This window comes from Populus euphratica, unplaced genomic scaffold (genome assembly GCF_000495115.2).
Source record: "Populus euphratica unplaced genomic scaffold, PopEup_1.0 scaffold7.1, whole genome shotgun sequence".
Taxonomy (NCBI): Eukaryota; Viridiplantae; Streptophyta; class Magnoliopsida; order Malpighiales; family Salicaceae; genus Populus; species Populus euphratica.
Window position 1 is genome coordinate 1062692 of NW_011499871.1, and position 13109 is coordinate 1075800.

Below are 13109 nucleotides of genomic sequence, written 5' to 3' on the forward strand. Positions count from 1 at the left end.
ATAAATTTAATATCAAGGGATATTTTTGCATTTCCACATTATTTTTTCTGTTATTATAGTATTAGATGAAGGGAAACTTGATATTTAGTCAATTGTAAAAAATTAAAAAGAATAGTGAAAGAACCAAAATGTCATTAAAGAACCGGAATCAATGATTTTTTTAATTTTTTTATAACAATTTTTTTCATTATAAAAAGTCAGTTTGATAACTAACTAAATATATATAAAAACAATTCGGCGTGCACTATATGATGTGTGCACAACCTTCTCACATAAAAAAAAATATCTTTTTTTCTGTGTCATTAAAAGAATAGATGCATGCTCTTCTAGTTTAATCCATGATTCGAGTTATTTATGTATTTAAAATGCATTTATGCTACATGAATATTATTTTTAATGAAGAAATAACACCCAATAATTTAACGCGAGTACACAGCTAATACTAATTGACTGAGGTTGAGAATTTAACTTAGGCAATTATCATAAATGAAAAAAAAATTATATTGGATCACTTGAAGTCTATATGATGTTGAAAATGTTTTTTTAATTACCATGATTTAAAAAAAAACTATAGACAAGTGAGAAATTAATTTCAAATAACCCTTGATTTTTCTAGATTTAATTATTAATTTATAGTGGCTAATCAAAAATTGATAATATTAGAGATTAATTATTCGATCTTTTAGCTTTTAAGATTCACTATAAAAAAGGAGTGAAGGAAGAGTTTCCAACTAATTTTTTATAGATTTTTGCATGTTTTTCCTCACCTTATATCTTGGTATTTTTTTTTTATTTTAAGCTTTGGTTTCCTCCTATATCTAAAATTTAGGTTTATTTTATTGAGATATATTTAAGTTTTATATTATTTGATTCAAGTATCATATTTAGAAGTGCGTTTAAAATAAATGGCGGTGTTAAAATCTTTCAAAGTATATTTTAAACATCTTAGTTATGTAAATGAGAAATAATAAAACTTCAAAGACAAATAATTCAATCTTAATAACAATAAAGTAGCTTGTCCCCTAAAATTATTTTTCATGCTATTTGGATGGTTTGATACATGCTATATATTTTACTGATTTATATTTTTCAACAATTGAATAATAGATTTGTTTATAATAACTGATGTTGTCTTACTTATACTTTATAAGACTGATATCAAAGTTATCTAGTTGATTTTGCTCACATACGTACACATATATAAAGTTAGTTCATTTAATAGATATGACCTAACAAATTTTATTTAAAACGATTAGATTTTAAGCGAAACTGTTTATGACTCTTTCAGTATTTCTTGAAAATTTACTCAGTGAAAGTATCATTTACACAATACTGTTTTGTATACAATAGAATTCATAAAAAAAAATTGAATCAAATCCAATTAACAAAATAGAGCTTAACATAGTATCCCATTAAAAGAAATGATTAAAAAAAATGATTATTGATTTCATATTGTATGGTTTAATTATTTTTATTTAAAAGGTTTGTTATTTACAAGTTTTTTATTTTATTGCTTACTTATTATAGAGTTGAGATGTTTGTTTATAAATATTGGTGACTATTATTTTTTTTATAAATTATATAATGTCCTATACTCTTTTCACTCAAGATTTTATTGTGCCAATCAATGATATTTTGATAGGTATTGCTTTGATAATGAGTATTCTACCATTATCTTTTGTAGTGCATCATGATAAACTTGATAAGTTTAATAGATTAAATAAAATATGTTATTCTATTTCACCACCTCGTGTTTTAATGTTTTTTTGCTTATTTTAAGTTGAAGCTTATTTTGTTGTGAAATATTTATGTTTTATATTTTTTAATTTAAATATTTTGTTTTAAAATATTCTAAAGCAAAACAGTGTTGTTAAAATTTTGTGAGATATAGCTAACATCATAATTTAAAAAGAAACAATTTATTATTAAAAACACAAAGATCTCGTTATTTTAAAAGGTTTCAACAAATAAGTATTTTTTTGGTTTTTTGTTATTAATATTAATGCATGTGTATATATATATATCATCACTGTACATTAATATTAATAAGCTAACTTACATATATTTACAACGACAGATTCAGGGTAGCAGCGATCCTACCGAAGTCATGCTGCCATTCATTAACTCCACAGTTTCGAGAAGGGAAATGCAGTGGAATTCCACCACCAAGTCCTGAAATAGGGATGCTTTTGCTCTCTTCATCGGGAGACTATCCTGTTTATCGGGAGATTAGTTTATAGAGTGTAATTATGGTTATTTTTTAAAATATTTTTTATTTAAAAATATATAAATATAATATTTTTTATTTTTTAAAAATTATTTATAATATTTTTATATTAAAATGATTTGAAAATATAAAAAATATTTATTTATTTATTTTTAATATAAAAACAATCAGGGCCGTAGTGAAGGCAGCCATTATTGTACTATTTATTCTACATCACTCCCATGGATCAACAATGTTTTCGTGCTATGATTGGTGAGCTCTTTATATTTGTATTCCCCATGTGGAGACCAATTTGGTTGGCGATCCTCTGGCTGCCGTAGACCCCACAAGCAGGGAGTCCTGACCAATCCCCTTCCCCTGTCTTCCTGTCCCCACAGATTATTAATTAACAAGAGATATGCAATTAAGGAGGGGCTTGCTTAGGTGGATATCTTCCAAAGAACATTAAATAAGGTGGCAGTCTGGGTTGGAATCCATGTGAAGACAATCATGGGTTCTGAGGAAATGTTCAGGTAGTGGAGGCTGACCCGTTCCTAAAACTGCTCTCGTGTAAGCATATTATTGGTCCAAAGAGACGTGAGGGCAGGATGAGTGGGATTTTGGTCCCTCAGAACAGGACTACAAGATTGACTTCCCTTTGACAGCATTCTCCACCGTGTGATCTTAAGATGTTGTTTGGGAACTGTATGAAAAATCATGTTTTTTTAAATTGTAAATTTTAATTTATTTATTTGTGTTTTTAAATTGTTTTATTGATATTTAATTTTTCTAACAAATAATTTTTAATTTATTTTTAAATAAAAAATATTTTAAATCATAATCATTATCACAAGTGCATTCAGTCAAACCGGAAGGCTGGCCGCCTCTTGACGTGGACATGCCCACCTTCAGTCCAAAATCCTCGAGATCCACTGGATCCTCATTTTTCTCAACATTTTCCTCCCAACCTCCGCAACAGAAGGAAACGACACAAAATCCTCTGTTCGAAATTACCATTAGCCACCACGCCACGCATTTATCCGGGCCCTAACCTCCTCCATCTTTTGTCACTACATAGAGGTCATCGTCTCAAGTCTCAGAACAGCTTTTGGGCAATCCCCTTGTTTTTTTTTTTTTGGTGATGGTGAAAATAGATCAATCCTTTTATTACTTGTTTTAAAATGGTTGTCCAAATTTGCTGTCATGGATTCCTTATTCAATTTCATTATATTTCTATGCCTCTTGCACAAGAAAAATGGAAAATCAATTTCATTACATATTTATAATATTTATGTATTATAAATAATTGAAATCAAGCAATCCAGTGCACAGCAATTCGCATATGCATTTAAAGATTGGTCAAACTAATTAAGTCAGCACCAACCAAGCCAATATCCATGCTAGCACTCTCGAAGTGGCTAGTTGAAGGAGGAAGCCCAATTAGCAATGAATTCAGTGCTTAAAGGAGGTCAATGGGGTTTTATGCATCGAACAGCACCTCCACATCGCCAGTTATTGGAGATAAGCTTCGTGCCACAATTGATAATTAGAGAAGACGACGACGCTCTATAATTTTATTCCTCTTTTGCTGCCACTCAAGCCTCTTAAGTAAACACAGTAATGTACGATAGCTTTGAGTGTGTGTTTGTTAATGTGATAATTCTTTTTAATCATGATTTTAAAAATATATATTTAATTAAAATTGATATGAAATAAATTTTTGTGTGCAAAATAATTAAAAAAAAAGTTTTTATAAATAAAAAAAGGTTGTTCTAGCTTTTATAAAATCAATATTTAAAATGTAATTACGTGTGAGATCTGATATAAAAGATAAAAATTATTTAGCTAACAAGAAAATTTTATCCTTCTTTATGATTTGAAAAAACACACACAAAAACTACAGCAATATGAGTATTAAAGATGTTTGCTGCACTGCTAATTAATCAACACTTGTGATTTTGCTGAATATGAAGTGATGATGAGCATTTAAGACCTAGTTAGAGAAAGAATTACGAATCATCTAAAAGCTGATCCAGGAAATAAAGACTATAACCACCTCCTCTCTCGCATCGGTGATCAATGCTAGGCAAATTCGCAACTCCAAGTTAAATCCATTAAAATGGCTGACTCCAAGAATTAACAATAAATTCAGGGGATTTTCTCCTTGGTCGAGATGAAGACTGCAGTGAAGGTGGCCATTTTATGACATCACTGGCCGCAGGGAAAATGGAGTTTTGCTGGAACTTAAACAAGCCTTCGATGTATATTGCACACGCCTTAACATGTTAGATTACCTACCAACAATCTCAGAGTAAATTTGATAAGTTGTAAAAATGAATAAATTAAGATAAATATTGGTCAAATTATGATGGATGGCACAACAGCACGCAATAGTTTAGTAGCTAAACCCCCAGCCACCTACAATATTGCACCTGTGATTATGATGTTATAGGCATCCTTTTTGTCAACTAAGGGCGGGCACAAAGGTCTAGCAAGTTGCTCACAGCCCAAGCATTTAACTTGGTATTTTAAGAAGAAATCACTGTGGAAGAATGGAGATCAACTGAACGTAGGCAGTCTGCTTAAATTTCTGTTCACTTGAAGTGGAAAGGAAGGGGATAGAGGAAAGTAAGAAACGAGGAAAAAAATATATAAATGCAAGTTGCACCCTTCAAGAAAAGCTACGAGGAGAATGCTAGCTGTGAACGCATGCTACAATGACGAATAAAACTTGAGAGCTTGAAGATTCTCTGAGAGGAATATTACCACAACTAACAAAAGAATGATACTTTGGAAGTTTAAAAAGCTCATGATGCTGATTAGGGCTAATCAACAACGTTGGCTTTTCAAGAGTGATAGTGGGATTCCAAGAGTTGTTCGGTCATTGATGGCCTAATCTATTAGCATAGCATTAACTAAATGGAGAGATCAAGATACCTAATTGTCGACATCAAGCTACCCATGTGCTTCCTTTAATACACTAGCTAAACAGTAACTTAGCACCACGCAAGTGGGAACAATCCTAACTTTAATGCGTGCTTCAAAGCATATTTATGGCACCTGGTCGTGTCCCACGGGTTAATTTAGAACATAGATGGCTCTGGATTTTAGTCGGATTTCAAATTATAAGAATCCAGGATTGCAATTAATCTGGTCAAATTCGGACAATATTTCAGGTAAATTTAAAACTCGGGTAATTTGATATAATTTGAGTAAGGCTTGATTTTTTAAAATATTTTTTTAAAAATAAAAACAAATATAGATATAATTTGAGTAAGGCTTGATTTTTTTTAATATTTTTTTTAAAAATAAAAACAAATCTATGAATATTTAGTATTAAATTTTTTTATAATTTACATTCACATAAATTATTTTTTAATTATTTGATATGAAATAATTATACTTCATTTATAGTTTTTTATAGCATATACCTGCATGTTTTGTTTTTTAGTTTTTTCATGTATGATAATATAAAGCTAAGTTTATATGAATTGTTTTTAACTTTTTGTTGAAGAATAATTATAATACATTTTATATTTTTATATTTTATATTTTATATTTATATAATTTTTTTATATTTTTAATATTGACCTGGATTAACCGACAGAATCCCTTGACCGGATCACAACCTCAGGCTAGTTTTAATGAATATGCTATAAAGATTAGGATGTTTAAATTCAGAGAGGTTCTATTTATCCCCAGCCAGAGCTTTTTCTTTACATTGATTCTTTGACAAATCCTTGTTAAAGGAAAGATGCAAAGAATTCAACAAAGATTGTCATGCCACTGTTTGCTCTGCTATAATGCCAGGTATCTCTCTCTCTCTCTCTCTCTCTCTCTCTCTCTCTCTCTCTAAGTTAATTCTCCAATTGCTTCCTGAACTTTTTGTTAGGGTGACAGCTCCAATTTGACGACACAATAAAGAAGTCGAGAGTGCACGATGCTGGCTTGCTACACCGCAGCCGTACATAGAGATTCGTTCCACACATTGGTTTTTTCTGTTTATTTTTTTCAGTTTACGCACCATCAAGCTTGATTCGTCCTCTTTTTTTTTTAACCCTCTATCTTTGTACCCTCTATCAGTTATTTGCTCTTGTTTTTTATTTTAAATTAATATTTTTAAATTATTTTGATGTGTTAATATTAAAAATATTTTTAATATATTTTTAAGTAAAAAACATGTTAAAAAATAACAGTAATAACATCTCAACACCCTTTTTAAGGATTCTAGACATTTTATTTTACCATTTTATATTATGTTCACATGATTTATATAAAGTTTGATATTTTTTTATTATATTTCTATTCTTAAAATTTAAGATGAAAGAAAAAATCACTTAAAAATAAAAAAAGAAAAAGAAAGTGAATGGTTGATAATATTCTAATCATAAAAAAAAACTAATTTTGGTTTCATTGGATTGCTCTTGATAAAAAGAGTTTAATTAAGGTGTTTTTTTTAATTATTCATTTAGTTGGAAAAAATAAATCAAGGTTACATAAGAATTTTTTATTTGATTTAATCTTGTATTTTTTGATTAATTTAAGGATATGTTAGGGTTGTAAATTAACTTATTAAACATTTTAGAGTATTTATTAGGTGTTTGAAAATATCTTTTCGAGTCTAAAAGCATGACCTGACTTTCTATTTCTATCTGATTGCTAGAATCTTGAGCAATAAATGATATATTGTTAGTTCTTCAACATAAAAAAGAAGAAGAAGAAAAGCCAAGTGTGTAGGTTGACCACGCAATTCTATGCATATTAATCTTCTTTTTTTTGTTTTGGGATGGTCATATGGGCCAAATTTCTTTACATTTTTTTTATTTTAATTTTTATAGTGTTATCGTATTTTTATTTGATTTATTAAAAATTATTTATATATTTTTTTATATAAGATTATCTTATTCTTATATATAAAGTTGAGTAAAAAAACCAACAAACTAATTAAATCAAAAAAATAACTGAAGAAACTAAATCAAGAAAAAAATTGACTAAACCAACTAGAATATTTTAAAAAATATTCGGTTTGGTTTGATTTCATAATCTTGAAATCAAAAACCAAATGGAATTTTTTTAATCTTTTTTTGTTGTTAATTTATTTATTTTTATTATATTTTATCATGTAATATAAATTACCAATTTAATTAATGACTCAAGTCAAAAAAAAAATTTCTTTATATTTTTTATGTAAAAAATTTAAAAAATTCACTAGCTATAAATCTAGTAGATCCTAAGAAGTAAAGTTATAAAATCTAATTAGGATTATAACCTTGTTTACAAGTTAAACTATTTAATCTGATTTGATCTATATTAATTTAAAATATTATTATTTAAATATTTTTTATAAAAAAATATTAAATTAATATTATTTTTGAAAATTAAACTAAATTTTAACTACACCAATCAAGTTAGGAATACACCAATCAGGTAAATGAGTTCATACAATGTTAACACCCATTTAATTTACTTGTAAACCTATTCCAGGACAAAACCCAATGGACGCTTCACAATGTTGATTTGCTGAAATAAGCTGGGTTTAATAATATTTTCAAAAAGTTAAATGATAGTGCGCGTGGGCAACTAACCACTCTTAACTAATGAAGAACTTGAAATTCTATAATATTAAAGCGCATATATATATATATATATTATGGGGGTTGTTGAGAATAAATGAATGACAATCAAAATAAAATAAGCAATTATTTTGATTTGCAAATGCAATGGCACACTAACCAAGTATAATGGGTGCAAGTAGCGAGCGGAGGTGCAATCTATGCTAGCAAGACGCAAGTCATGTGACATGCAGGTGGTAGATAAGTGGATGGGCAAAGTCCTTGTAAATGAAGCTTCGAGCCTTTTCTAGTGATTTTTTTTAATTATTATTAATATAAATATTTATACCTGCAAATCTTAATTAATTTTATATTTTTTAAAATTAATTATTATATAAAATTTAACTTTAAAATTTATAGATTTAAACTGTTAATATTTAAGAAATAAATTTAAAATCTAGCCAATTAAACTATATTTTTTAAATTTAAAATCAGAAAGAATGATCCTTAAACTCTAGAATTTTGTAATCCTATCCAAATTTGGACGGTAGTATTTGAGCAAGCCAAAAACGAGAAATGAGTTTTTTTATAGACTAAATTGCTTCAACTTGCTAGCAAAGCAAAGGCTAAAAGAAATGATGAACACTGGCCTTGCTAGAATACCGTGTGTCCATTTTTGTATGACCCAAACCTCATGTTGGGCGAAGCCTATTGTCAGTTTAATGCATTTGTTGTAGAGCTTGAATTTCCCACGTCAAATTAGGTAAAAATAATATGAAATAGTACATAATTAATTAAATTACTTCAAAGATTTTATAGACAAAATGAGCTTATACAAGCCGCATCTTACATGGACAGCCTTGCCAAAAAGGCTGTTCACGCATTCTTGTCAAAAAGCACCCAAACCCTGAGCATGAAATGGTTATGGTTTGGCTAGCACGCAGCTTGGTCTGATGGGCATGATGTTTCCATCAGAAAGAGCGTAAAGAGCTCACAACCTGGCTAGCTCGTAACTTGCTTGGTCTATGGACATGACATTTCCATAAAAAAGAACAAAATAGCATGAAATATATACCCATCGGCCTGGCTAACACGCAGCTTGGCCCAGATGGATATGGCGTTGCCATAAAAAATAACCACCAAAGTATGAAATGCTCATGGCCTAGCCAACGTGTGGCTTGGCCTAATGGACATGACGTTAATTTCCATCAGAAAGAGCAACGCTGATGGGCTATCTAGTGTGTATTTTAGCTCGATGGACATGACATTACTGTATGAAAGAACAACTTGCTTGAAATACTCATAACTTGACCAGCATGTAGCTTGGCCGGATAGACATGGCATTGCCATGAAAAATAACAACTAAGCATGAAATTTTCATTGTCTGATCAACACGCAGCCTGGCCAGATGGACATGGCATTGTCATAATTATTTTAATCTAAAAATGTAATTTAAAAATCATTTTAATTAAAAATTTTAAGTTATTAGATAAAATTATAAAATATAATTTATATTATTTTTTCAAGTAAAATTTTTTTGAATTTAAAATTTTTACAGATTCATATTACTCTGTACTTAATTTTTATCAAATAAATAGGAATAGTAAGATTTAAACTCGTGACTGTTTGGTCATTAAAACTCTGATAATATATTAAAAAAATCATCTCAACCCAATAATTTAAGTTATTAGGTGAGATTTCAATATATAATTTATATTATTCTCTAATATAAACTCTTAAGCGAGCACTTTAGATTTAAAATTTGCATAAATTTATACTATATTGTGCTTGATTTTTATCATATAAATAGAGATAATGAGACTTGAACTCGTAATTACTTGATCATTAAAACTTTGATATCATAGAATACCATCTCAATTCAAAATTTTAAATTATTAAATAAAATTTTAATATATAATTTATATTATTTTTTATTGAAAAAAAAGCCACAGTAATGAAGACAACAAGAATGTTTTATTATTGACTTAAAAAAAGCCACAGTAGTGAAGACAACAAGAATGTTTTGTTATTGACTTCCAAAACTCAGAATCTCTTCTCATGATACAGTTATTAGAGCAAATGGAATGACAAAAAAGGCTACTTTATATTCAGTACTCATCATTGAAAAAATCAGAGATGTTCCCAATATCCATATAGGCAATTTCAAGACTGAAAACTTACAAATTTCCCAAGGGTGGGAGAGAAAAACTGCTTGGCTTGAGTTTTATTCAATTAGACTGTGAAGGGAGCGAAAACGACAACAGAATTGTGTCCTCCAAAGCCAAATGAATTTGAGATACCTGCAGTGAAACGAAGGAATAAAAAATTAACTGCATCACCCTGCAATTTATGCATATTACATTTTTTTTTTTTGATAGGACAACATATGCATTACATTAGTAAAATATATCGTCCATATGAATACATATGTTGTATGACATTTTTCCTTTTCATTGCTGGTTCGACATCTATCATGTGTACATGGAGAGAGAAGAACAGAATGCATACCAACATTAACTTCATGTTGCTTCTTCACATTGGGAACAGTATCAATTGTAACATCATGCTCAATATTCTGCAGGGTTGAGCAATACAGAACATGAAAGCATTAGGGAACATTGGAGTAAACTAATGTGGAGCAGGACACGACTAAGAGAAATTAGGATGACGGTACATACATCTTGATTGATAGTTGGGTGAAGCCATCCAGTGTTGATTGCTTTTATAGTTGCTATGGCTTCTAACGCACCAGCAGCACCAAGACCATGTCCAATCATTGACTAAGACAAGAAAAGACCAAGTTAGCTAACATTAATGATGTTATCCAGCATGATCACTGTAAAATGGATTGGTCAGGTTGTCTTCTGTAGATTGTACAAAACAAAGCTGCTGGAGGAGGCTATCTTGAATCTAGTAAGCTGCTATTTGTAGACAGTGGAATTTTTCCTAGTTTGCTTTGTGACCAAATTCTGGTTCTTGTTTTTGTAGTAGGATATTCTCCTACTTGTTCCTATTTGATCAATGAGACCTTTTCGTTTCTGTAAAATCCAATCCGTATTCGCTGGGATATTGCAAAATCTAGCTGCACAGTATCTTACCTTAGTCCCATTCATCTTGATCTCAGAAGTGTTCTTAAAGACTTTCTTGATTGCATTAACCTCAGCCAAATCCCCCGCTAGTGTTGATGTTGCATGGGCATTAACATAGTTCACCTGTAAATCAGAAATCAGGCCAGCTTCATAATCGGATCCAGAACAGTGGGGAAGATAATTTATCTCAAGAAAAGTGTACTTCAGGTTTCCTTCCAGTCAAGAAATTTACTCCTACCTCCTCAGGGGAAACTCCGGCATCTTCCAAACTTTTGACTATGCAAGTTGAGACTCCGAGGCCATCTGAACGGGGATCTGTCATGTGATGAGCATCACAAGTCACGGCACCTCCTAAATATTCTGCTATTATATTAGCTCCTCTTTTCATTGCATGCTCTAAGCTCTCCATTATCTATTACCATAGAAGAAAAATACTTCCGATAAAATTCTGAATGATGAAATGCTATTGATATGTATACAAGCCAAGTGAATTAATAGGTACTCAAATACAATGGATTATGTAGTTGTACAGATTTACCAGCACTCCAGAACCTTCACCCATGACAAAACCATCACGATCCTTGTCCCAAGGCCTTGGAGCCTTCTTAGGGTCTTCATTTCTTTGAGACAGTGCTCTGCAAGCTATAAAACCACCAACACCAGCAGGAATGACTGAAGCCTCTGTTCCCCCAGCTACCATGATATCTGCTTCACCTCTTCTAATGTGATTAGCAGCCGAGTAGAAGCAGTAATTTGCAGTCGCACAAGCAGTTGAGATGGAGTAATTAGGGCCCATCAATCCCGTATCTCTAGCTAACAATGCTGAACCCATGTTGGTGATGGAATAGGGAATGAAGAATGGAGACATTTTCTTATATCCCTTCTGGACAAGAGATTCAACTCCATTACTAAAAGCGGTTAAGCCTCCCATGCCTGTTCCCACCAGCACTCCAATTCTTGTTCTGTCCATCTGAAAGGCGTACATGTTCAAAGACTTCATATTCACATATTAGGGTTCTTTTAAATTTTGATTTGTTTTTTTTTTTGTTAAAAAATATTTTTATATCATTTTAATATATTAATATCGAAAATAATTTTTAAAAAATAAAAAAAATATTATTTTAATTTATTTCTATATAAAAAATATCACCCTGAATCTAAAATAGGTGAACCACATTTAGCAAACAAAAGAATATGACACACATTTTCAAGAACTTCGGAGCCAAGGTTGGCATCTTCCAGGGCCCTCTTGCCAGCAACCAGACAGTACCTCCAGCAATCATCAAGACGGCGATCATTTTTACCATCAATGTATCCTTTGGAAGAAAAATCACGAATCTGACCAGCGAAACGAACAGAGAAACTCGAAGCGTCAAACCTATCAATTAGGCTGATCCCACTCTCTCCTTCTAGCAGCTTGTCATAGAATGTATCGATGCCACTACCAAAAACTGAGACTAGTCCCATTCCTGTAATGACAACTCGTTTTTTGGGATCTTTTTCACGCTTGGGAGCTGAAACAGTTTGAGATACCATGGCTCTAATTGTTCTTGATTTTGAAGCTGAACATGGTAAATCAGTATGAGTTAAATCTGATAAAGGTCAAAGTGAAAAAATTAAAAATCATTTTGAACAATACTCGGCATACGAGTTCATCTACCAACTTAGGGTAGAAAAATTACCAGGAAGATGGACCTATGACCAAGAAAATTAATAATCACAAACATAATTTCCAATTATAATCATGCGTCAAAACATTGTTATAATTGGGGTTTTCTTTCCCAACTCTTGGCAGAGGCATGAGAACAATCTTAGTCCTGACATTTTCTTTCGGGTCCTATATTGCTGGCTGCATTCTATAGACTGTCAAAACATTTCTAAGTAGCATCATAATTTTTCATTTCAGGTGCATTGCAAGGTTGGGAATAAAAAAAAAATGAAGCCCAGATAGACTCATACCAGAAGTAGAAATGGACCCACTTGGCTTACTCCCAGTTGGAGCCAGTTGCATGTTTTCAACTGGTCTAAGCCCCCTATACTGTGCCAGAGAAGCTCCATCGCTCCCTACTTCTCTGCTTCCGAAGAGTACATTAGAAGAACAAGCTGCACCAGCAATGCCTGCCATGTCTCTCTCCTTCTCCTCTGTGTAAAGCTTGAGTGATTTAAAAACTAGTTCAACTTTGGGTTATCAGAGGCAGAGAAGGACTAAACAAAAAACGAGTCTTGTTTGCTGGTTCTTTGTTTGATTTAAGATTGGAGAAT

At 31.1% G+C, this 13109-nt stretch overlaps 1 protein-coding gene across 1 annotated transcript; it reads right to left on the reverse strand.

The window, feature by feature from the left end:
• Window positions 1-9768: 9768 nt before the first annotated feature.
• LOC105127302 (3-oxoacyl-[acyl-carrier-protein] synthase I, chloroplastic-like) lies at window positions 9769-13109 on the reverse strand. The gene is made up of 8 exons (XM_011028547.1): window positions 12807-13109; window positions 12051-12409; window positions 11386-11817; window positions 11086-11259; window positions 10857-10970; window positions 10437-10538; window positions 10267-10333; window positions 9769-10058 (listed from the first exon to the last, which is right to left on the reverse strand). The coding sequence occupies exons 1-8, from the start codon at window positions 12970-12972 to the stop codon at window positions 9991-9993; spliced, it is 1482 nt and encodes a 493-aa protein (XP_011026849.1). The 5' UTR covers window positions 12973-13109; the 3' UTR covers window positions 9769-9990.

Bases quoted from the DNA above. Each gene is read 5' to 3' on its own strand.
- LOC105127302 (XM_011028547.1), bottom strand. From the start codon at position 12,972: ATGGCAGGCATTGCTGGTGCAGCTTGTTCTTCTAATGTACTCTTCGGA. The intron at 12,410-12,806 runs GTATGAGTCTAT...TACCATGTTCAG, and splicing joins TGGGTCCATTTCTACTTCTG to CTTCAAAATCAAGAACAATT. The intron at 10,334-10,436 runs GTATGTACCGTC...TCAACCCTGCAG, and splicing joins ACCCAACTATCAATCAAGAT to AATATTGAGCATGATGTTAC.